General features: G+C 44.6%; 1 protein-coding gene, 1 non-coding gene and 1 pseudogene across 2 annotated transcripts in view; all 3 read right to left on the bottom strand.

Moving 5' to 3' along the window:
• Positions 1-25,483, bottom strand: part of LOC140849100 (DNA ligase 3-like) — an 854,661-nt pseudogene that overhangs the window by 639,346 nt on the left and 189,832 nt on the right.
• Positions 1-25,483, bottom strand: part of LOC108404263 (inactive serine/threonine-protein kinase TEX14) — a 116,903-nt gene that overhangs the window by 45,438 nt on the left and 45,982 nt on the right. The window contains exons 5-12 of the mRNA XM_073236211.1: positions 15,336-15,450; positions 12,286-12,451; positions 11,322-11,458; positions 8,072-8,153; positions 7,081-7,211; positions 5,848-5,961; positions 4,795-4,918; positions 3,517-3,695 (exon numbers count right to left, since the gene is read on the bottom strand). Coding sequence (XP_073092312.1) covers positions 3,517-3,695; positions 4,795-4,918; positions 5,848-5,961; positions 7,081-7,211; positions 8,072-8,153; positions 11,322-11,458; positions 12,286-12,451; positions 15,336-15,450 — 1,048 coding nt within the window. The remainder of the gene's footprint in view (positions 1-3,516; positions 3,696-4,794; positions 4,919-5,847; positions 5,962-7,080; positions 7,212-8,071; positions 8,154-11,321; positions 11,459-12,285; positions 12,452-15,335; positions 15,451-25,483) is intronic.
• Positions 16,064-16,278, bottom strand: LOC140849322 (small nucleolar RNA U3). The gene has a single exon (XR_012131066.1). It is a non-coding gene; the product is annotated as a small nucleolar RNA U3 (small nucleolar RNA).

Genomic DNA, 25,483 nt, shown 5'->3' with positions numbered 1-25,483 from the left:
CCAACCAGGCTCCCTGAGAACCAGGGTGCTGAGAGTCCATTAAATGTCTTCTGGGCCACCAACGGTCCTCAGGGTGAGGTCAGTGCTCACTTCTGCCCACAGCTGTCATGTACATCAAATAAGATCATGTGTGTGGAAACACTCTGTGAGCCATAAAGCACTACGTTTTAAGTAGGAAATTAATACAAATGGTATGGTAAGCATCTGGTTGCTGGTTAATAATTAAGAATTAAGTTTTTAAAAAGCCAAGTGGTCAGACATTCTTTTCTGGTCTGGCAAAGGACAGATTTTAGAGGATGGGATGGGCTTCTCAGAATTTGAGCAAACTTCCCTAAATAATATTTCCTACAGCAGACTTTCTGATAGATGGCAGTGAGTTCAGGAAGCTGTGAAGTTAGAAAAGCTGGCATTGACTTTTCAGTTCTATTCCTGAATAGTCAGGTGTGGCCTGGTGTAACGTGAACAGCCTGGATACACATGCCAATATCATATTAATATCACAGGAAAAGCAAGGAGTGTTTTCTTGTCAGAGATACATTCTGAGGCCCTAACATGCTTGGCTCTTCATGTTGCGCGGTGATTCTCTAAGTGAAATCACCTCCCTTCTCAGGCCTCTCAGGCTTGTCTAAGGCTCTGATAAGGGACAAGTCACCTACAACCAGGATTTATATCCTTTCTCTTTCACCCCCCTTCACTTTCCCCTCTACCCTTCTCTGTTAAAGCTTCTTTTCTGGTTGTCATTCTAGGGCAGTTATTTTTCTGGGGTTCAGCTCTGACACCATCAAAATTACATTTGGCTACAGCTATGTGATACCACCTGCAAGGTCAATTCCAGCTCCAAAGAATCCAACAAGGAGGAGCTGAAGAACAGGAGAGACTTGCTGTATCATTTTTACACCAAGCGACAGAGTTCCACCCTTGACAATGACATTCAACAAACCAACCTGTCCAAAGAGAGTGTTACCAAAAACAAAAGTGGAATTGAAAGCTATTTTGCATTCTTTGATAATCAACTCATGCTAACAGCTGTCAAGGCAGCATACACTGTTGCAACTACAATTGCTTGCTGACTGACACTTCTGCCTGAAGTTCCCATCTGAGGACAACAAGCCCAAAGGGGAACTCACACCTTCCTACCCAGTTACCTCCTGGCCCCTCACTTGACCAATCTGTGGACCCCAGCTCCTCAGTGCATCTCACATCTTTCCCTTCTATTTTGGTTCCTTAGTCACCACCGAGCCCTGCCGGGGGCCTCTTAGCTGTTCTTCCTACCCCCAACCACAAATCCATCCTGCCCCCAAAGCCAGAAAACATCCTCTTCCACGTGGGTCTAGCCACAGCTGGGTAACATACTATCTCTTCACCTCTCTGGGCCTCAGTTTCCTCATCTAGTAAAGGACAGGGTTGGGCTGGGCCCTTTCCAAAGCTCCATTTTAACTCTAGGATTCACAGAAAAACTGTTATTTATCCCCATCAACAACAGACAGCATCCCACCACTGGCCAACAGCTTGGGTTCTGTTACAGCCTTCCTGAAAAGTCCTTGTCACCAGCAACAAAAATGTCCAGACCCCTCAGCTTCCACTACTCCTGAACATGCAGCTGAAGTGTCAACTTGTTCTTAACTGCTTCAAGTTTTCCCTTCATCTAGACTCATCCATTCACTTAATGAACATTTACTGAGCAATTACTGTGTGGAGGGCCCTGAGCTGGGTGCTGAAGATGAACAAGCATGGTCCCTGCCATCCTGGAGCTCGCCATCTGGCAGAGCAGACACACCTGACTGCGGAGAAGGGGAATGTGCAGTGTGCCGGTAACAAGGGCTTCAGCATGGACCTCTTGGGGTGTGAGGGAAACTGTGACTGAGGTGAGTTTAAAAGGGTAAACTGGTGAGTGCCAAGTATGCTAGATGCAGGGAGCAGCACCATGGTGTGGCATGAACTGCATGTGGCTTCAGATGGTCAGAAGGGAGTATTAAGAGATGAGGTTGGTCCTGTGCAGAGCCCCGCCTTGGAAGGCTTCCAAACCCAGCAAAGTGCCTGGGCTTTGTAAGCAATGGGGAACCACTGAAGGTTTTAACTGGGATTCAGAATGGACCAAACCTGAAGCTGAGCAACTTGACAGCTGCCTCGTCTCCACCAGTTCTCCATGGATAGCTGCTGCACTCACACCTAAATGCTTCCTGCCTCTCTCGTCACCTTACAGCCTCCTCTCCACATGTAGGGGTGAGAGGACCCTCCTAAAACTAAATTATCCAGTATACCATCCTGCTTAAAAAACCCTTCAGAGCATCCCCAGCATTCTTCAGACAGGATTCAAACTCTTCCGAAGGCCCACAGGCTTAAGCACAATCTGGCCCCTGCTCTCCCCTCTCCAGGTAGAGGGACAGGAGGCACTGGAGGGCTGGGAAGTGAGTCTTTCTGTTTCACTCATTTGAAAAACATGCTGTGCACCCACTTGTGTGAAGGCCTGTTCTAGGCATCTGAGACAGAGCAATGGATTAAACAGAAATCTCTGCCATCACAAAGCTTCTCACACAGTAAGAAAAGTACATTATGGAATACGTAGGAAGCCTGCTGAGCCTCAGTGATCGGAGACTGGGTGGTGATGAGGGTAAGCAGAGGTAGGCAGGTCTAAGCAAGGGGCTTGCTCAGTGGCTGAAGCTTCCCAGCAGAGCAGAACCAACACTGGGCCAAAGCCTCAGAGCTGTGGACGGCACAAGGGGGCGCAGGGGAGCTCCTCTGCCTCTCAGCGTTTAAGGGCAACAGATGGAGGTCAATCCCCAGCTCCCAGGAGGGCCATGACCCCTGCTAACAGGAGATGAAGCCCATCCGACCATCCTTCAATGACAGTGTCATTTTTGTCACTGCCTCCCTTACTGCACTGAGCCCCATGAAGACAAGGAATACGCGCCCACCCAGCCCAGTGTCTGGCTCAGGCGTAGGAGGTGATGGACCGACTGTAAGGCTCATCAGCACCCGTCTCCTTCTCTCTCCTTCTTGGCTGCACAGCTATGGCACGTTTCCTGACCTCCTTGCAGTGAGAAACTGAGTAAGCCCCGCCACTGCAAGGCAGGAAGCCACGACAGAGCCACTTCAGGTTGGCCCTAAACACCATGCGCCCCTCATGCCCTCTCTTGCTCAATGGCCGGCAATACAGAGGACACAGTAGGGGACGGAGGCCTGGAAGACAGCAGAGTCACAAATGGGAGGAGCTCAGAATGGTGACTGCGCCCTCCAATACACATACTTAATGGTAATTTAAGTGGGAAAAGCCACTTAAAATTTTGGAGTGGACTGTTAGAACATTTACACATACACATTAGCCATTAGCTAATACGGGCTCTTGTTAAATGTTTATCAAAATGAGAATGTCCTGAGCAGAAGTAATTTCACCAGAGTCCCTCTCACCTTGGCTGACAGGGCAAGGCATGTGGGCAACCTCTTTCCCAAACGATGGATGGCTCAGCCCACCCATGAGGAGTCCCGCCCAGATCAGATTCTCTTTACAGTGCCCACCTTTCCATCATGTACTCCAGGTTAGTCAGCCTTGCTTCCCATGTGGAAACAACGTGGATGGCATAGGAGCTGAGGGAGCGGTGGATAAAGCCCCGAGAATGCAGGTACCTCAGGGCATCAGCGATCTGGAGCAGCAGGTTCACTATCACCTCCATGTGCAGCACGGGGAACTGGGACTTCTGCAGGCAAGACAGACGGCCAGGAACAGGACGGGCCCAGCCCCACGCTATACAACGCTGTGCTGGTTCCCATGTCCTCTAATTGACCCTCTCAGCTACCTAGTGTCCCCATTTTACAAAAGGGGAACCTAGAGCTCACGGAGGGTAAGTGACTGGCCCAAGGCCCCAATGACCCAGGCCCTCCTGGTCCCAAGCTCGGGCTCCTTTCCCTCAGCTGAACTACCTCACACCACAAAGAACAGGGAGAAAGTTCCCAAAGCCTGGTTGTGCGTCCAGGATGGGCCCACGGCCACCACGGACAATGAACCTGCCCTGCAACCCCATCTAAGGCTATGCAGTTAGGAGGATGTGGAAGATTACAGGGCCAATCTAGCTCCTTTCCCAGTCAGATGACCAAGAAAGTTCATCCTAAGAGGACAGAAATTCACTCACAGGAACATACTCAGCCGCTTAAAGTCATAATGTTTCCCCAGAGAAATGGCATTTTAAGGTAATGCCCTCATCAAAGGAGAGGGGAAGGGCAGAGAGAGAAGGAAAAAGAGAACACTCCTAGGAGGTCCTCACGGAGGAGGTATGGCTAGTCATTCTGGGGGAGGGCCCTTCCAGAGGGTCTCTTCTCACTCCCACCATGAGCCTTAAACAAAGTCATGGAGAAAGAAAAAAAATGCTTTAGGACCTCTCCAAAGCCACACCTCAGCCCAAGGCATATGTCCCAGCGAGTCTGTGGGGCCTGGAGGATGTCCCCACGAGGAAACTGAAAAGTGAGAGAGGTCTGATAAAGGTCTGTAAGTAAACAAACTTCTCTCCAAGAACAGCCTGTAAAAGCACAGGTGGAAATGTAGGAAAATAAAGCCAGCTGTCTGATTAGCGAGGTAGATGTGTTTTCTGGGTCTGCTGAGCTCTTCAATGTCTAACAAAGCAGGACAGACAATAATAAAATCACACTCGTTCCAATCAGGTGCTTATCAGCCTTATAAAGTTCACAAGGGAAGAGTTCAGAGACTTATCTTCCATTTGCCAAAGTGTGAACTCTGTGGCTGGGGCAGGGGAAGAGGGGAGGACAGGGCAGCAAAAGCAAATCTGTGGAACCACCATTTACCCGTTCATGGAGGACACCAAACAGTGTGCCAACAGCAACACGCTCATACACCAGGTGGGTCTTCTCCAGCTCCTGAGACAGGCACACAGCCATCAGCTGCAGCAGGTGGGGGTGCCGCGGCTTGCTACAGAAGAAAAGGTGGTCGGTACAGCCCAGGCAAGGAGGACATGATGAAAAAATGGGCACTTTCCTTTCTCCTAGGCCCCTTGAACACATTCTAAACAAATACCATTTGCACGTGTTTTTCTAAGAAGACCGGATGGGTGGTTGGTGTTGAGGGGCAGGGGTACCTGTGGGTGAATCTATGGCTTCTCACTGATCAGACCCTGAGGGCTTAGAGTCATCAGTGCCAATGTCACTAAGAGCTACTGATCAAGACACTTTACACTGACCATCTCCATCCCAACAACCACCTGTAAGAAAGATATCAACTACTCGTTTTGGAAATGAGGAAACCAAGGACAGGGAGGTGTCAGACACTTCCCTAGACCACACACCCCCGCGGTCTCATGTTCAAGTTCACACTGTGTCTTAAGTCCTTCCAGCCTCCTGGGGCCCCTTTAGACTGACTTCCCCCAAAGGAAGGGTCTGGCCCCTGATACACCTCCTGCAGGAGCTGAGTGGCCTCCTCAGGAACCTGGGTCCACTCCAAGGCCTCAGCAGCCCCGCTGTGAAATCATGAAGCTCCTGCCTCAGCATGAGCTGACCGACTATCCCTGGAGCCACAGGAAACCTAAGGTACTGAGACATGGGCATGCCCTCAGTGGCAGAGACACGGCTCCACAGACCTGTGAGTCTCATGCACGGCCATGCTATGTGAATGGGTTATGGGAAGTCAATCAGCTGACTGCACTGAGCTCCTTGCCACCATCATCCCCACCCCTCAATCTATTAATTAACTCCTTTTTCTCTCTTGCAGTAGCCCTTGGAAATCCATGGATTTCAACAGTCAGGAAATCCTGAGGCTGAGAGAACCTGATCTCCACACCCCAGAAGACAGCACAGCCTGAACCAGGACTGCAACATGCCCAGGTCCTTGAGCTTCCTTCTCACCTGCTGTGCTCCTGCTCAGCAATTAGTAAGTCGGCGAGCCGCAGCCTGCTGCAGTGCGAGTGGGTGGGGAGGTTCAGCCCCTTCACTGTGACCCTGTTCCCATTCCACACCAGGCTATAAGGGCAGGAGAGTTCAAGCAGATGGGGGTGAGCAGCTACTTCTGAGATACGGACCTCTCCCAGCCAGAGGCACAGAAGTGGTGTTTACACAGCATCGAGTGTTACACAGCCACATGGGACACTTTGAGTCCTCCCTCCCCCTCACCCCAGGTCCTAATGCATCCTGGGCAACTTAGCATAGGTGGAAGGAAGTCACTGAAGGATTTCACTGAAGCATTTCAGGGAGGGAGTGGCTCTGTTGGGTTTGTATTTTAGAGGGACAACTGTATCAGCAGTGTGGGGAACAGCAGGAAGGGGTGGTCTGGAGAATGGAGGGCCAGTTAAGAGGCCAGTGACTTGGGCTGGTGACTTGCAGTGGGACAGGGAGAGGGGACCTGACAACGGATCTGTGGCACAGGCAGGAAAGCAAGGAACCTGTCTTTTGCAAATGGAGGGACCCTGAGTGTCTGGCAGAGGCCTTTTTGGAAAGATGTTTCTTCTAAGCAGGGAAGAAGCATCCAGGTTCAAGGAGGCCAAGCGACCTTGGCCAGGACAACTGCTGTGACCCCACAGGGGCCAGGTCTCTGGGGACTGAGAACACTGTAGGGACATCTGTCATAGCCATATGCAGTCACTGCTGCCTCTGCTGTGGCTGGCTGCTGAGAACTGCCCGGATGCCTGCTCCACTCCTACAGGGCCCTCAGTACCCTTTGCTCTACAGGGATCACAGGCAATCACCACTAAGCTGCCTCTATCCACTGTCAGGAGTCATCTTGTCAAGAAGTCGTCCTCAGAGAAGGACCATTGGCATATGTGGAAACATTCTGGTTGTCACAATCACAGTTGTGGTGGGTGGGAGTGGGGGCACTGGGGGGCTGCCACTGGCATCTAATGAGGAGAGACCAGGGACGCTCCTAAACATCCTACAGGGTACACGACGGCTCCCCCCAACTCCCACTAGGATATCCAGCCAAAAATGTCAAAGTTGTCCAGGTGGAGAAATCTTCATTTAGACATACATTCTTCAGTGTTTCCTTGTGTTTAGGTAGAAACCCTCCACATGTAAGGAAGTCACGTGAAGCCCATTCGTTCCATGGCACTAAATCAGACCTCCCACTGGCCAGCCTCTGCTTACTTGGTCATGACCGTGTAAGGGCCACTGAAGAAAGAGAAGGTAGGTTCATCATCAGCTTGAATCACTTCCTTCTCTCCAATTACTGGAAGACATCCTAGATAAGCCAGCTGTGTACCCCCTGTGAGATAAAACTGAAAGCAAAGCAGAGCTTCAAATTGTGGGCAGAAAAGAGGCAAAGTAAAATATCTCCTCAATCTTATCGGCCAGCTACAAATAATGACAGCTGCTGTTTACTAACCTGCTGGATACCGCTATACAGTGGACATTATTCGTTATATTATCTTTAACCTTCCTAGAAACCTGCAAGGTTGTAATATTCTTACCCTTTTACTAGTCAGGAAACCAGGGCTCACAGAAGGAGGTCAGATGCTTGCCTGAAGCACTGGGCTGGGTTGCTTCTGTGCAGCCAAAACCCATATTCCCTTTGCCCCGGCCCCCACCGGCCTGCCTCTGCACAACCAAGAGACACAGGGGTGGGGGCTGAGCTGCTGGCAAACATCACGCAGCCACTCAGCAAGGTTTCCCAACAGTTTTCTGTAATGGATGGAATCAAGAACCCCAAAGGGGCTATTTTCTCTCAGAACATTTCTCAGTTTAAAAATCTCAATTCCTTCATGGCATTCCAACAATGCTCATCAACTTGTGGAGGGCAAGGTCAGCCACAAGTAGGACCCACGTGGTCAGCGCAGCTGTCCACTTCTCTTCAGAGGGAACATGTCTGGGGCCCTTGATGGGAATTAAACGATCATTCTCTAAACTCCCCAAATATAGCCCAAGGTTGTACAGGGGAACTCTCCAGGATTTTCACCATTTTAATAAGGAGAGGAACACTAAAAAAAAAGGAGTAAAGTAGTAAAGAAAAAAAATTAATACTTTGGAGAAGATAGGGAAGGAAGAATTGGACAAAGTCATGGGAGATGGGGCCAGAGCCGTGGGCAGGTGATACTTCAATTAGTCCGGCAAATGCTGGCTGTCAGGGGCAACCTCTTACCTTCCCAAAGCCAAAGCTGTAGATATTTTGGGTAGAAATGACTCCAGCTTTAAGCAGTCGGTTAGGAGAGCCATTAGGGTTTCTAAAAGTATTTAAAAGAAGAAAAAAAGGTAAGAATTAACCACCCATACCCAGAAGAACAATGCTGAACCAAGCTGTCAGAATGTGTAGTAGTTTTGTCTTTACTACTTGATTTTTCATCATGGAATGAGAGATGACACAATAGCCAGCCTCTGAGAGGGACCCTGTGATCCCCACCTCCATGAGTGGTATTCATGCCCTTGTGAAGCCCCTAACAGGTCAGAGAGGGCTGATCTGTTAACCCAACAGGACACTGCAGAAATGACAGCATGTTTGATTTCCAAGGCTAGGGCTTCTGCCTAGATCCCTCTTGGATCACATGGTCTGGAGGAAGCCAGCTGCCATGCTGTGAGGATATTCCAGCAGCCCTATGGAAAAGCCCAGCAGCCAGCACCAATCTGCCAGCCTTGTGAGTATGCCACCTTGCAACTGGATCTTCCAGGCCCAGTCAAGCCTTCAGATAACTGCAACCCCAACATCTTGACTGCAACTTCATGAAAAATTGAGCCAGAATCACCCAGCAAAGCCAGTTCCTGAGTCCTGATCCACTGAAATTGTTTGACACAAATATTTATTGTTGCTTAAAGCTGCTAAGTTTGGTGGGAGTGTGGACTCAGATGATCAAAGTCGGAAAGACACATAAAACAGATCTTGTGTAACTTCTAAATTTTATAGATGGGAAAAATGGAGTCCAGAGAGAGGAAATCTACTGGCTGTGGGTCACAGGGCTGCAGCAGGGACCGGGCCCTGATATTGACCTTCCAGTCACTGTGTTTCCCACATACACACTCAAACCACCACTTGCACACCAGAGCCCCCATTAACTGGAGGTGATTTGAAAGGAGGGGCTTATATTTCTTTGGCTCCCAGGCCTGACATGGTGCCATGCATGCAGCAGCTGCTCAGTTAATGCTGGCTGACTGAGTGGTTTTGGCTCAAACTGAAGGAAAAAGACATTTTGCTATGGTGGAGCCACTTTCCCTTCCTTGGCAAATGGCAAAGGAGCTGAGGGTGACATGTATACTCAGCCCCACCCCACATCTGGTCTGTGAGGCCCCACGTACCTACTCTTCATGAACAGATCTGAATGCTTTACTTCTGCTTTCGGAAGTACTTTTAGGCTCTCCTGCCTCTGCAACCCATTATGGCCAGGTGTTCCTTCCCCACTTTAAGTCACTGTGGTATTTAAGTGAAGACTCCACAGTCTGGACTGAGGGAAACTAGGACACCCCAATTTACATCTGGTACTCTGGCATCATTAGTGATAGCATCCCTTTCTCTCTCCAAACCACCCAGTATGGAGGATAAGCTATCTGGTCGCCATAATCCAGTGGACAGGCTCCTTTCTTACACTATATCCTCCATCTCCTCCAGAAACACAGCCTATATGCTTAGGCCTCCAAGATCCGGGAGACAGGGGACCATTTCCTGCCCAGGGGAGCAGATTTGGAGCTGACAGTGGGGGTGGGACTCCCCAGCAGCAGGGGAACAGAAGGGTATCACTGACAGGTCCCCCTTCCCACCTGGGGGCCTCTTTGGTGGTGTGGTGGCTCTTTGGTGGGTAGGGGTTCTGCTTAAACAAAGGAGCTGGCTGTTCTGTAACAGGGACATGGAAGACACTTGAAAGTCAGACCAACCTACATTTCTCAGGCCCCACATACCCACTCTTCATGAACAGATGTAACTAAACTCAGCTGGGTGGAGGGAGAAAAAACTGACTCCGGTTATCTACAACCACAGAACCATCTGTTCTTCTCAATTAGGTGCTTTTGTTTTCTTTCCCCAAACTGAGCTCTGTGTAAACACACCTGTGAGGAATCTTACCTGACATGGCACCACTCACAGGTCTGAGGACAATTCTTATTTCAAGGATTCATATGGTTTCCTTACATTACAAAGGGAGTGGGGGGATGCACTTCCATCCTATTTTCTATTAAGCATTGTATGGTCCAACCACCTAACAAGAATAATGTTTCATCTCATTAGAAAAGAGATGGTATGTCTAGACTAGTCATTGAAATCTTTAAGTTTATCAACACTTAAACTTGGGTTTCCCTCTCAGGCTGGCCCACATATCCCCAGGCCTCGTACTCAGCCCTACCACACATCAGGCAGTGAAGGGCTGCCGATGAGCAAGACAGACACAGGCCCTGCCCTCTTGGCGTTCACAGTCTAGTCAGAAAAACAAAGTATATAAATAAAATAACTACAAACTGCAACAAGTCTCCCAACTTTATACAAGGGGAGGAGCAGCAGCAGGTGAGGAGGTGAGAGAGGTGGGAGGAGCTGGACCAAGCAGGCCTCCAAGGCCAGGTGAAGTACTTGGGAGGTGATCCTGACAGCCATGGAGAATGCCCTAAAGGGTTTTTAGCAGAGGGGCACAAGCTAATTTCCATTTTTAAAAGGTCAAAGGTCATTCTGGATGCTGAGTAAAGAACCAAGACACGCAAGAGTGGCAGCCTGGAGAGCAGTTCAGAGTAACAAGTACTTGAAGGGAGGAATCATGAACTCCTCCTGCTCTGGTGGCATCCAGGTCATCCAATGAAAACCAGGATTCGACATGCACGGAAGGACAGCCCTGTGAGAGCACGACAAGTCTAGCAACCCTGATTATGGAAAGATGTCATCAGAGAAAATAAAAATAGGAAGGATCATCCACATACACACCCTAAGTCAAAAAAGTCCCCAAATTTAAAAGAACTGTCCCTGAGCTTGGGCCCACCTCCTGTAGCTATGATGGGGCTGGTGGAGTGCCCACCCTGCTAGCAACAAGTCTCTTACACAGCTTAAAATAGCCAGAGGAACAGTAAATTAAGCATTTGTGGTTTTTGCAACCTTAGTAATAAAGAAACACTCTTTCCATGGTTCAGGAGATGACAAGAGCCAGCTAGCTGCTCCCTGGGCTCCTCATACCTGAAAAGTTCCTTCTCTGCTGACCCTGGGATGGTTCCCCCTGGAGCCTAGAACTCATTTCCCTCCGATGTTCCTAGGGCAGGGCGGAGACAGCTGAAGGCTCCTCTGTGGCCACATCCTCTCCTTCATACCTACCAATTTAGGTGGGCCAGCTGCTGGAGGGGAAGGACATGGAGGAGGACCAAGGTGGCCCACATTCCGATGAGGAAGGCTGGGGTGATGCAGAACATCCCACTCTGCTCAAGGCAGCACTCACCCCTGCACAAGGCCCCCAAACCGGGGCAGGCTGCAGATGAGCTGCCGAGGGGAGTCAATCTTCTTCAGGAGGTCACAGGAGAAACCCTGGATGATGGCCTGCATGTGGGAGGTGCAGCGCTGCATGAACTCCACCATCTGCAACACACCAGAGATGCTCAGTGCTGGCGCAGCTAGGGGCTACCTGGCCTTCACTGGCATTGGAAGGGTCTGAGGACTCGAAGCCACAGGGAGGGAAATCTCTGGAAAGAGAAGGGCCCAAGTGATTTTGTAAAGGTATGAAATGTTATGAGGGAGATGTTTTGACAATAATTTTCTCCAACTCCCTCCTTCAACAGATAAGGAAACTAGGGCTGAAGAAGTGAAATCACTTGTCCAAGGCCCAACAGCTAATGAACAGGAGAACCAGAGGGAGGAAAGAGAGGACTCTGCCCACCTCCCCCTTCCTTCCAGGTGCCCAGGACTGTGCATGTCGTTGGGCTTCACATTTGTTATGCTTTTTAGTCCTCATTAGAATACATCACACTTGGTAGTCAGTGTGTGACCTCAGCAAGTTAATGTCAGTGGGCTTCGGTTTCCCCATCTGTAAAAATGGGGGATAATAACAGTCCCTTCCTGAGAAGGTTGCCATGAAGATTAAATTAGTTAACATTTAACAATTTAATTCAGAACATCTGACGTGCATGCATTAAGTGCTAATTAAGGGTTGGGCAAAATTGTAAATGTTCTTCCTCCCCATTGAATGAATGACCAGAAAGTTTCACTAGAATTGCCTGAGGTTTTACCACTGGTTAACTTGCTGCAACCCAGTGCTGCATGTCCACTCCCAATGGCAAAATGGCAAGGCCACGGCAAGCCCTGTGCCATCCCTGGAGCTGGCCACTGGCCCCGGGGTTCCTGAGTTCCAGCTTAGCACCCTACATGCAGGGCCATAGCCGCGGGGGGTGGGGGGTGGGGGTCCTTACCGCAGTGCTGCGCTCTTTCCCTCCTGACAGAGCCCAGATCTGTGGGTTTTGACCCTTCTCGTCGTGGAGTCGAAGGTCACCCCCTGCATCCAGCAGTTTGCTGAGGATCCACTGATTGCCTGAAAAGGCTGCTGCATGGACAGGGGTGCTCCCATCAAAGCAGCGGCTGGAAGGGGTGGTGGAATGAGTGCCCACAGCATGGGGAGGGCGAGCCAGTGGGTGACACACACTCCCTTTCCAGAAAGTGACCTTCAGTGATGAGGATTCTAATACCACCATTTGTGGGGCCCCTGGTCTTCAAGGTGGTATCATTTCCCAATTTATAGATGATGAATCAAAAGGGCAAATCTGAGACTCATACCCAGACAGAGGTCTGGTTCCAAATCGGGTGTTCTTTCCCTCACTGCCCCCTTGATACTGGCTGCCCTGACACAATTTACCCGTGTCTTAGTGTCTCCGAGTCAGGCTGCTGAAGATGGGTCATGTGAGAATGTCTTGCTCTCCCAAACCCTATGGCTGAGGCCCACAAAACCTTGGCATCAGCAATTTGGTCAAGAATCTACAACTCAGAAGAATTTAACCAAAGCTCATAAACAATCTGAGATGTGAAATGATGGCTTTGTTGCGTCCAGGATACAGTGAGGTACGATATGTAACCATGGTTTCCTAACCCGGTTGTAAATCAGGATCACCTGGAGAGCTTGTCCTCTTTAATTGAAAAAGAAACACAAGTGGCAGAAGAAGGGGAAAGAGAAGAAATAAAATGAAGAAGGAAAAGAGAAGACTCCCAACTTCAGAGTCTTCTTGCCCAGAGGCATGTACTCTTGTAAGTTTTTGTATCCTTCCAGAAATGCTCTGTGCATACACAAGTAGCAATAAGAATACGCTATATAAACTGTTCTGCATCTAAATTTTTTCACTTCACAGTGTATCTGGGAGAAATTTCCACGTGATAAACATATAAGCCACCTCAGTTAATCACGTCATAGAATTCCAATGTAAGTATCATAATTCACTTAATGAGCCACTGGTATACTCGCCAAAAATATAGATTCTCAGACTATACACCAGACTGAATCAGAATCTGCAAGCACGGGGCCCAGGAATATATACTTTTTACAAGTGCCTCAGGTGCTGCCAAAGAGGCTGGCCTGCACCAGGGCATCTGGAAATCACTGGAATATCTCACTATGAGCCCTCTGCTAATGCTGGCTCAGATAAACAGTCCAGCACATTGCACTGTGGGAACCATAACATCCTCCTGGAGATTTAATCTGAAGGCCTACAAGACTGATCGATCTGGCTATCTAGAGGTATGTTTTATTTGGTCCACAGTGTTTAAAAAAAAAAAAAAGGAATTTAAATAATGCACAATATTTAACATTTGAGAGATTTCACATCAAAAATTGAGATTTCCAGCCTCTTGGAAATTTGGAAGATCCAGCCTCCCTGGCTCCCCTTCCTTCCCAGAAGCAGCAGATGCCTGACCCTCCTTAGATAGAGCTTGACCTACTCACCCCACTTGGTCCCACAGGCATCTGACTTTGTGACATCAGTAGGCCCAGATTATAACAGCATTTCCACTGAGTACTCAGGAATACAACCTCCTCCCAGAAACTTCCCCTTCACCTTGATCAGAAGATATTTTTAGTCATGTGGAAATGGTCCTACCACAACTATCACAAAGTAAGAAGCCGTGGGGTTTGCCTTTCTTCCCTTGACAATGTCCTTCCCACCTCCCCCTGGCATCATAGGGAATTGTAAAAAGGGAATGTCAAATTCTAGGTTCTTCAAGGGCTGGGTTCCTGGTCTCAGCTTTATTATTAACATAATGCACCATTATGGGCCAGCTACTTCAACTCTCTAGGCCTCAGTTGCCTAACTTAGAATATTAAAGGTTTGAATGATTTGATCTTTAAAGAACCCAGCTCTAAGCCTCCAGAAAACAGATGAAACTGCAGATAACTGGAAACTGTTGCATTTCTGCTGAGAAACTCCAGGGGGTCCCAATACGGCCTCCCTACAAAGCTATTAACTTGCAAACATCAGGTGAGCTAGCCCTTTCTTTCCAAACTTTAAAATTAAAACATTAACACTGCAGAGACACAAGAGTGTATGGGAGTCCAGAAAAATTCAGGAAGGAAACACATCAAAATGTTCACTGTGTTATTTATATTTGGATTATAAAATTCACATACTGATTGTCTTTTTTCCTCTACACTTTTGCAAGCTTCCAAGTTTTCTCCCACCCACTTACAGCAAGTGGGAGAAATCTTGTAACAAAAAACAATCTTGCAATCTTATAACAAAAAAATACCAAATCTATGGATATCAATATTTCTTTAAGTACATTAAGCAAGGTCTCCTTTATGTAAGATGGGAAAGCTATTTATGACTGTTCACAATCTAGAGTTTCCTGTAAAAATTAGCTGGAATCATGTAAGTGCTCATAACTTTTTCTGGTTCTGGTTCTGTGAAATTTGAGCTGTAAAAATATTTGCTGTCCCCTCCCTGTCAAGGACTGAGCAAGCAGGTGGCTGGGAAGGCCTTGGGAATAGCAAAAGTGTTATCCATGGGATGTTCATGGGTAGCTGATTCACTACAGTGTGTTGCTGCTGTTCCATATCAAAATTTGGATGGAGGAACTATTGGATTCAGCAGATTCTTTTAAACCACAAGAGCCAGGCAAAAGTCTTCCTAACAAAATGAAGCCAAGGATATTCATTAGTGAAAAGAACTTGGTTGCAGAGTATGTTAAATTGCATAAGCAAATCATACAAATTATAACTTGGAGTGGAAATATGCAGACTGTGCTGTTAATGACTAATTACTTAATGACTAGCAAGTTCCATTTACTTCAGAGGGCCTAGTAAAACTGCTGAGAAAACTTTTTGTTAGCAATTAAAAGTATGTTTCAACATACGTACACAACTGTATTTCCTTAATATAGTGAAGGTTCCTTTAATATTTCATCAAATTATTTTCCGAATGCCCCAATTCATCTTCAGAGCGTATTATTTATTTTCGAGATACAGATGTTATTTACTTACTGATTTGGATCTGATCCATAATCCACCAGAACATCAACTAACTTTCTAAGGCCTAATAGTGCCGCAACGAAAAGCGCAGTCTGGCCCAGGGAGTTAGCAGCATCGACATAAATTCCTGCAAAGCAAGTACCGGGATCAATGCAAATATCAGGGTATTACCTATGATAAAACTAGGGAAACTCATAAGAAAAAGTTACAATTCCTTTATACAGTACTTTCAAATATTACTATTGTACTTAACAAAAAAAGGAAAAAGAAAGCCTTCCTTAGCCACACAAACACAAAGGATACAGATCAACTAGGAGGCAACTAGCATCTATTCAACAAAGGCATATGAAGGAAACTGTATTAAGAAAAAATGGACTGAAATAGTTCTCAACCTTCCGAAGGCATAATATAAGGTTAGGGGGGTTAATAATACTTTGCGATGGTGAGGAACAAGACTCACTCTGCCTCTATGATCACTCACAGACTTGACAATGAAAAAAACGAAAGAACCTACCTCAAACGTTTCAAGAAAAGTGAACAAAGGAAACTCAAGATACAAACAACAAGCACCAAAACAAAACTGGGAATCAAGAAAAAACTTCCCTGTATCTTCCAAGTAATGAGAGTCCACAACACAGACCTAAAACAATTGTAAAAACCCACAATTTAAAACCCAAGACACACCGGAAAGAGCCAAACGGCTCAAATCTAGCTCTTCTTCAAAACACCAAAGACACGAAACCACTCAGACTGCAATCCCTCCCTCTCACTCTCCTGAAGGAAGAGGAGAACGATCATCAACGGCGATGGGGCTGCTGCAAGGACAACGCCCACTGCCTACTTCACGCTCAGGAGAAACCACTGTACCTCCTCCTCGTGGTTTCGGGTGCTCTACACGTTCAGAGAAAGTTCTCTAGTAACAAACTATAGAAATGATCCCTGAAAGTATAGTCTTATCGAAAAGCGCTCTGCTTTTCCAAACTGGGCGAAACCCATTCATATTGTACTGACGGTGAGTATTTCTCAAGGCACTATTTTTCCTGTATGTACGCTGACATGTTTTCTAAAGACTCTTTATGTTAAAAAAAAAAAAAAGCGCGACAAATCGGTTTGAACCCTCTCGTTTTTCCAAAGTAAGTTCAAGCCTTCACTTAATTAACATACAGTTGCTGAACAGCCAATCACAGGCCACTTATTTCGAACCCCATCCCGTTTCCCGCGATAGATCCGCTGCGCCAGGTGTAGGTAGAACGCTGACTACCACAAAGCGCGCCACAGCGCCAGGACACGCCCCAGTTTAGACCGGTGGAGGCAGCGTGGAGGCTTTCAGCAAGAAAAACGGAAAAGAAAAAAGTGGGTGGTGAAATGTTGACCGAAAGCCAAAGACAGTGACATCTGAAATGCGCTTCCTATTGTTAAACTTTATACCGTGATCAAAATACCGGATAGATAAATGTTCTTTTGTATTTTCCAAATCAAGTAATTTTTACTTACCTAAGTAAATGGATTTAAACAAGGAGGACAATACGTCATTCCCGTACTTAAAGCCTCAACAGTTTCTCAGCTCCTGGGCTGAACACAAAACCTCTACGAACTTATAAGGCCCTGCATGGTCTAGCCCACACCTACATCTCCAGCCTTATTTTGTACAAAATTTCCCCCCACTGCAGCTATACTGAACTTAAAGGTCCTCATACTTGTCATGTTCCCTTTTGCCACAAGGCCTTTTCCTCCCACCCTTCCCCAACTTAATTTCAATTCATCATTAAGACATCCGTCCAAGTATCAGTATCTCAGAGCATCATTCTGTGAACACCGGCGGGGGGTGGGGGAGGATATTTTCCCAGACTGGGCAAAATACCTTTGAAACCAAAATCAGTGAAAAGGAGAAATAAAGTGGGAGAAACCTGTTCATTGCTTACAAGCATTTGTCCACTTCTGCTTGCCCATGCCTCTTGCTACCCAGCTACAAAAAAGGGACCCCAATCAACCTCTCCTATGCAGATATGCCCTCGCTCCCCTCATGGTTACCTACTGATATGGACACGGACTACTTCTCTTCACCCCTTGGAAACACCTACTGATATGGAGATGCACTAAGGCCAGGCGAGGGATTCTGGAAATATTGCAATTTTACCCACACCTTCCCTGACCTCCTTACCAGAGTCAAACTTCTTTTCTGTGTGATTATCTGATTAATGCCTGCCCCCTGCACTAGACTATATTTCACAAGGGCCGAGACTTAAATGGCTTTGTGTATCCACAGTATCCCAAGCACCTAGTACTGAATGAATGAATCCAAGCAAAGGTGTCCATCGCACAAAACTGGTCATTACCGTTGGTCATTTTAAACCCCACAACTTCCATAAACACCCCTTCGGTGACTTCCTGGTATTAGAAAACGTTTCATTAATTCATTCAACAAATATTTATTTCAGGCCAGTATTGTACCCATGCTGTGGCTGATATCAAAGTGACTAAAGTAAGTCTCCCAAGAAGTGCCTAAAGGTAGCTTTGATCAAAGACTGACCAAAAGGGTCAAGAGACCGGGGTTCAAGTGTTGAAGTCCTAATGAACACCCTTTCTTAGCCAGAGGCCTCCATTTGGGTCACTCACCTAACCCCTGGGCCTCTTGGGAGGCAAAACCTGATATTAATAGTGATGTGTGCCAGGCACCCATCTAAGTCAATCCTCACAACAGTTCAACAGGATAACTACTGTTATTATTGTTTTATGGATGGAGAAACTGAGTTATAGAGAGGTTAAGCAATTTGCCAGGGGTCACAAAGTAATCTGGCTCTAAAGTCCAAAGTCCATGCACTATACCATACTCTCCCTTCATCCTAATTTCTCAGCCTTGCTGCTCAGAATTGCAGAAGGCTTTTATTACTCGCAATGCTGTTCACTGCATTAAACACAGAGGGGAGACAAAGTATTAATTTCTAAGAGAAAGGAACTTAGATAACTTTGAGGGAAAGTAGGAAGACAGAAGGGCGACAAGGGAATACAACAAATAACCTATGTACAGGAAGGATGGGTATCTCACCCAACTCTGCAATATTCAGTAAAACAACACAACATGGTACCTGGGTTAAAAGAGTGGAAAAGAAGGTAAACTTCCTATGAAGCTTGAAAAAAAATGAGAAAACATTCAGTGCTGGAGAAGAGATAGAAAACAGACATTCTTAAATGCAGCTGGGAATGTGAACTGTTATAAAGCTTTTGGAAAGCAATATGGCAATATCTATTACAAGTTTGACTCTGAAATCCCACTGGAAATATAAGAAAACCTGTTACATAAAGATACATTACAAAATATTTTATCAAAGCATTGTTTCTGGTGATACAAACAAGAAAAAAATTTTAATGTCTGATAGGAGTACAGCTGAATAAGTTATGGTACATACATAATTATGAACCAAATATATGTCAAAATATTAAGCAGTTATTAAAATGAATGATTTAGATCTCTTTATCAGTTGGCCTAGAGATGGACAGGAAGCACTGTTAAATGGGAAAAGCAAATTGCAGAATGTGTACACTATGATACACTTTGAAGGCAGATTAGCAACTTTCAAAAATATGTATCTTTGACTCCACTGGTTGAAATAACCTCATGGCTTTTTTTTTTTTTTTTAAGCATCACCCAAGGAAGCATGTTCTAGATGTTTCCTGAGGACTTTGCAGTGAGTTTTTAAGCCATGAGCTCAGGTGGAAAAGTGAGGCTAGGAGAAAGTTAATCCAAATTTTAAGAACAGGGACTGGGCTAGTGACAGACAAGTGAAAATGCAAAGAGAAAACAGTGGCTTTACTCACTGACATGAGAACTGAATTCGCTGAATATACACAGTTTCCCAGGTTTTAGGGAAGTTTTCAAGGGCATTAACACTTTCAATAGGAAATGAAGTGTGTTTTTACCTAAAATGAACTAGATGTAATATGAGTCAGTAGAATCAGATTTTGCTGATTTTTCTAACCCAATGTGCAATGACAGGCATTGATGTATTAAGAGACCCAGTGTAAAGATAAAGTATAATTTAAAGGTAAGGTCCAAAAATCAAAGAAAATATTCCTTTCCTAATATTCAGATTATGAAAGGGAAAAAAAGTCAGCACACCAGACAAAAGAGGATGATTTATAACTACAGTTAACTAAAGCAACATAACTGAAAGGAATAAGCACTAAGGGGAAAAAAGAAACACCTTGAAAATAATTTGTAAAACATGCCGACTATGTCTTCAAACTACTTTAAGTCACTTTTGTACATAATTCCTAAGTTATCTATACCTTTACTCTACACCCCATTGATCAGAACAAGATACGTGAAAAACAAGCATTCCCACACCACAGAAAACCTAACTAACAACAACATTACGTATAAAGGAAAAAAACTAACAAGTTTCACCAGGTCCTGAATACCTTTTCTACTATCATACCAGAGAAGCAAAAAAACCACTCAGATGGTATACTGGCAAGTGGTGGTAACAGAAACACCAGCAGCGAGCTTCATGCTCAGGAGACAAGGCTCCTCTTGGTTTCAAGTGCTGCATGCTGTTGAAGAAATTTTTCTAATGACTGACTAGATGTGATTCTTGACAGTATAGTCTTAACCACAGGTTCTGCACTTCTTACTGAGGGTCAAATAGGGTCTCTATTTCGGGTTATACTGGAAAATCAAAGAGGCTTTGCAATACAGTCTTCCAAATGCTATCACGAAAAAGGGATTTATAAAGTTTTAAACGGAAAGTTTTAAAAACTTCAAAGTTTTAAAAAACTTTTTAAAAAAATTTTGGTATCATTAATAGACAATTACATGAGGAACATTGTTTACTAGGCTACCCCCTTCACCAACTCCCCACCACAAACCCCGTTTCAGTCACTGTCCATCAGTGAACTAAGACGCTGTAGAATCACTACTTGTCTTCTCTGTGTTGCACAGCCCTCCCCATGCCTCTCCCCACATTATACATACTAATCGTAATCCCCTTTTCTTTTCCCCCCTCCTTATCCTTCACTTCCCACCATCCTGCCCAGTCCCTTTCCCTTTGGTAACTGTTAGCCCATTCTCAGGTTCTCTGATTCTGCTGCTGTTTTGTTCTTTCAGTTTTTGCTTTGTTCTTATACTCCACATATCACTGAAATCATTTGGTACTTGTTTTTCTCCGCCTGGCTTATTTCACCGAGCATAATACCCTCTAGCTCCATCCATGCTGTTGCAAATGGTAGGATTTCTTTTCTTCTTATGGCTGAATAATATTCCATTGTGTATATGTACCACATCTTCTCTATCCATTCATCTACTGACGGACACTAAGGTTGCTTCCAATTCTTGGCTATTGTAAATAGTGCTGCAATAAACATAGGGGTGCATCTGTCTTTTTCAAACTTAGCTGCTGTATTCTTAGGGTAAATTCCTAGAAGTGGAATTCCTGGGTCAAAATGGTATTTCTATTTTGAGCTTTTTGAGGAACCATATTGCTTTCCACAATGGTTGAACTAGTTTACATTCCCACCACCAGTGTAGGAGGGTTCCCTCTTCTCCACAACCTCGCCAACATTTGTTGTTGTTTGTCTTTTGGATGGTGGTGATCCTTACTGGTGTGAGGTGATATCTCATTGTGGTTATAATTTGCATTTCTCTGATGACAAGCGATGTGGAGTATCTTTTCAAATGTCTATTGGCCATCTGAATTTCTTCTTTGGGGAACTGTCTGTTTAGCTCCTCTGCCCATTTTTTAATTGGATTATTTGCTTTCTGTTTGATGACATGCATGAGCTCTATATATATTTTGGATGTCAACCCTTTATCGGATCTGTCATTTATGAATATATTATCCCATACTGCAGGATCCCTTTTTGTTCTATTGATGGTGTCCTTTGCTGTACAAAAGCTTTTCAGCTTGATATAGTCCCACTTGTTCATTTTTGCTTTTGTTTCCCTTGCCCGGGGAGATATGCTCATGAAGAAGTTGCTCATGTTTATGTCCAAGAGATTTCTGCCTATGTTTTTTTCTAAGAGTTTTATGGTTTTATGACTTACATTCAGGTCTTTGATACATTTCGAATTTACTTTTGTGTATGGGGTTAGACAGTGATCCAGTTTCATTCTCTTAACATGTATCTGTCCAGTTTGCTAGCACCCAATGTTGAAGAGGCTGTCATTTCCCCATTGTATGTCCATGGCTCCTTTATCATATATTAATTGACCATATGTGTTTGGGTTAATGTCTGGAGTCTCTGTACTGTTCCACTGGTCTGTGCCTCTGTTCTTGTGCCAGTACCAAATTGCCTTGGTTACTGTGGCTTTGTAGTAGAGCTTGAACTTGGGGAGCGAGATCCCCCCCACTTTATTCGTCCTTCTCAGGATTGCTTTGGCTATTCGGGGTCCTAGGTGGTTCCATATGAATTTTAGAACTATTTGTTCCAGTTCGTTGAAGAATGCAATGCTGTTGGTAATTTGATAGGGATTGCACTGAATCTGATTGCTTTGGGCAGCATGGACATTTTGACTATATTAATTCTTCCTAGCCAAGAGCATGGGATGAATTTCCATTTGTTAGTGTCTTCTTTAATTTCTCTTAAGAATGTCTTGTAGTTTTCAGGGTATAGGTCTTTCACTTCCTTGGTTAGGTTTATTCCTAGGTTTTTTATTCTTTATGATGCCATTGTGAATGGAATTGTTTTCCTGATTTCTCTTTCTGTCAGTTCATTGTTGGTGTATAGGAAAGCCACAGATTTCTGTGTATTAATTTTGTATCCTGCAACTTTGCTGAATTCAGATATTAGTTCCAGTAGTTTTGGAGTGGAATCTTTAAGGATTTTTATGTACAATATCATGTCATCTGCAAATAGTGACAGTTAAACAACTTCTTTACCGATCTGGATTCCTTGTATTTCTTTGTTTTGTCTAATTGCCATGGCTAGGACCTCCAGTACTATGTTGAATAACAGTGGGGAGAGTGGACATCCCTGCCTTGTTCCCGATCTCAGAGGAAAAGCTTTCAGCTTCTCGCATTTCATATATGGCCTTTATTATGTCGAGGTACTTGGCCTCTATACCCATTTTGTTGAGTTTTTATCATGAATGGACGTTGAATTTTGTCAAATGCTTTTTCAGCATCTATGGAGATAACCGTGCGGTTTTTGTCCTTCTTTTTATTTATGTGGTCGATGATGTTGATGGATTTTCAAATGTTGTAACATCCTTACATCCCTGGGATGAATCCCACTTGGTCATGGTGTATGATCCTTTTGATGTATTTTTGAATTCAGTTTGCTAATATTTTGTTGAGTATTTTTGCATCTACGTTCATGAGGGATACTGGTCTGTAATTTTCTTTTTTGGTGGGGTCTTTGCCTGGTTTTGGTATTAGGGTGATGTTGGCTTCACAGAATGAGTTTGGATGTATTCTCTCCTCTTCTATTTTTTGGAAAACTTTAAGGAGAATGGGTACTATGTCTTCTGTATATGTCTGATAAAATTCCAAGGTAAATCCATCTGGCCCCGGGGGTTTTGCTCTTGGGTAGTTTTTTGATAACCGCTTCAATTTTGTTGCTGGTAATGGGTCTGCTTAGATTTTCTGTTTCTTCCTTGGTCAGTTTTGGAAGGTTGTATTTTTCTAGGAAGTTGTCCATTTCTTCTAGGTTTTCCAGCTTGTTTGCATATAGGTTTTCATAGTATTCTCTAATAATTCTTTGTATTTCTGTGGGGTCCGTCATGATTTTTCCTTTCTCGATTCTGATTCTGTTGATGTGTGTTAATTCTCTTTTTCTCTTAATCAGTCTGGCTAGAGGTTTATCTATTTTGTTTATTTTCTCAAAGAACCAGCTTTTGGTTTCATTGATTTTTTCTATTGTTTTATTCTTCTCAATTTTATTTATTTCTTCTCTGATCTTTATTATGTCCCTGCTTCTGCTGACTTTAGGCCTCATTTGTTTTTCTTTTTCCAATTCACATAAGTGTGATGTTAGACTATTCATTTGGGATTGTTTTTCCTTCTTTAAATATGCCTGGATTGCTATATACTTTCCTCTTAAGACTGCTTTTGCTGCGTCCCACAGAAGTTGGGGCTTTGTGTTGTTATTGTCATTTGTTTCCATATATTGCTGGATCTCTATTTTAATTTGGTCATTTATCCACTGATTATTTAGAAGCATGTTCTTAAGCCTCCATGTGTTTGTGAGCCTTTTTGCTCTCTTTGTACAATTTATTTCTAGTTTTATACCTCTGGGGTCTGAAAAGTTGGTTGGTAGAATTTCAATCTTTTTGAATTTACTGAGGCTCTTTTTGTGGCCTAGTATGTGGTCTATTCTGGAGAATGTTCCATGTGCACTTGAGAAGAATGTGTATCCTGTTGCTTTTGGGTGTAGAGTTCTATAGATGTCTATTAGGTCCAGCCATTCTAGTGTGTTGTTCAGTGCCTCTTTGTCCTTACTTATTTTCTGTCTGGTGGATCTATCCTTTGGAGTGAGTGGTGTGTTGAAGTCTCCTGGAATGAATGCATTGCATTCTATTTCCTCCTTTAATTCTGTTAGTACTTGTTTCCAGTATGTTGGTGCTCCTGTATGGGGTGCATATATATTTATAATGGTTATATCCTCTTGTTGGACTGAGCCCTTTATCATTATGTAATGTCCTCCTTTATCTCTTGTTCCTTTCTTTGTTTTGAAGTCTATTTTGTCTGATACTAGCACTGCGACTCCTGCTTTATTCTCCCTGTTGTTTGCATGGAGTATCTTTTCCCATCCCTTGACTTTTAGTCTGTGCGTGTCTTTGGGTTTGGGGTGAGTCTCTTGTAAGCAGCATATAGATGGGTCTTGCTTTTTTATCCATTCTATCACTCTGTGTCTTTTGATTGGTGCATTCAGTCCATTTACATTTAGGGTGATTATTGAAAGATATGTACTTATTGCCATTTGCAGGCTTTAGATTCGTGGTTACCAAAGGTTCAAGGTTAGCTTCTTTACTATCTTACTGTCTAACTTAACTCGCTTATTGAGCTATTATAACACAGTCTGGTGATTCTTTACTTCTCTCCCTTCTTATTCCTCCTTCTCCATTCCTTATATGTTAGGTGTTTTTTCTGTGTTTATTCTGTGTTCTTATATGTTTATTCTGTGTTCTTTTGTGTTTCCTTTGACTGCTTTTGTGGGTAGTTGATTTCATTTTTTTGCCTTTAGTTAGTATTTGGTTGGGGTGCTTTCTTTGCTGTGATTTTATTTTCTCTGGTGACATCTACTTAGCCTTAGGAGTGCTTCCATCTAGAGCAGTCCTTCTAAAATACCCTGTAGAGGTGGTTTGTGTGAGGCAAATTCCCTCAACTTTTGCTTGTCTGGGAATTGTTTAATCCCTCCTCCATATTTAAATGATAATCATGCTGGGTACAGTATCCTTGGTTCAAGGTCCTTCTGTTTCATTGCATTAAATAAATCATGCCATTCTCTTCTGTCCTGTAAGGTTTCTGCTGATAGGTCTGATGATAGCCTGATGGGGTTTCCTTTGTAGGTGACCTTTTTTCTCTCTCTGGCTGCCTTTAATATTCTGTCCTTGTCCTTGATCTTTGCCATTTTAATTATTATGTGTCTTGGTGTTGTCCTCCTTGGGTCCCTTCTGTTGGGAGTTCTGTGGGCTTCCGTGGTCTGATGAACTATTTCCTCCCAAAGTTTGGGGAAGTTTTCAGCAATTATTTCTTCAAATACACTTTCTACCCCTTTTTCTCTCTTCTTCTTCTTCTGGTACACCTATAATACGGATATTGTTCCGTTTGGATAGGTCACACAGTTCTCTTAATATTCTTTCATTCCTGGAGATCCTTTTATCTCTCTCTGCGTCAGCTTCTCTGTGTTCCTGTTCTCTGATTTCTACTCCATTAATGGCCTCTTGCATCTCGTCCATTCTGCTTTTAAGTCCTTCCAGAGATTGTTTTATTTCTGTATTCTCCCTCCCAAGTTTATCCGTTAGCTCTTGCATATTTCTCTGCAGCTCCATCAGCATGGTTATGACCGTTATTTTGAATTATTTCTCAGGAAGATTGGTTAAGTCTATCTCCCCAGGCTCCTTCTCAGGGGTTGTCCCTGTGATTTTGGTCTGGATCAAATTCTTCTGCCTTTTCATGGTGATAGAGGTATAGTCGCGCGCAGTTGGCATGTGTGTCAGCTGG

Source organism: Manis javanica, chromosome 4, assembly GCF_040802235.1.
Source record: "Manis javanica isolate MJ-LG chromosome 4, MJ_LKY, whole genome shotgun sequence".
NCBI lineage: Eukaryota > Metazoa > Chordata > Mammalia > Pholidota > Manidae > Manis > Manis javanica.
This window is presented reverse-complemented; position numbering and strand designations above follow the sequence as displayed.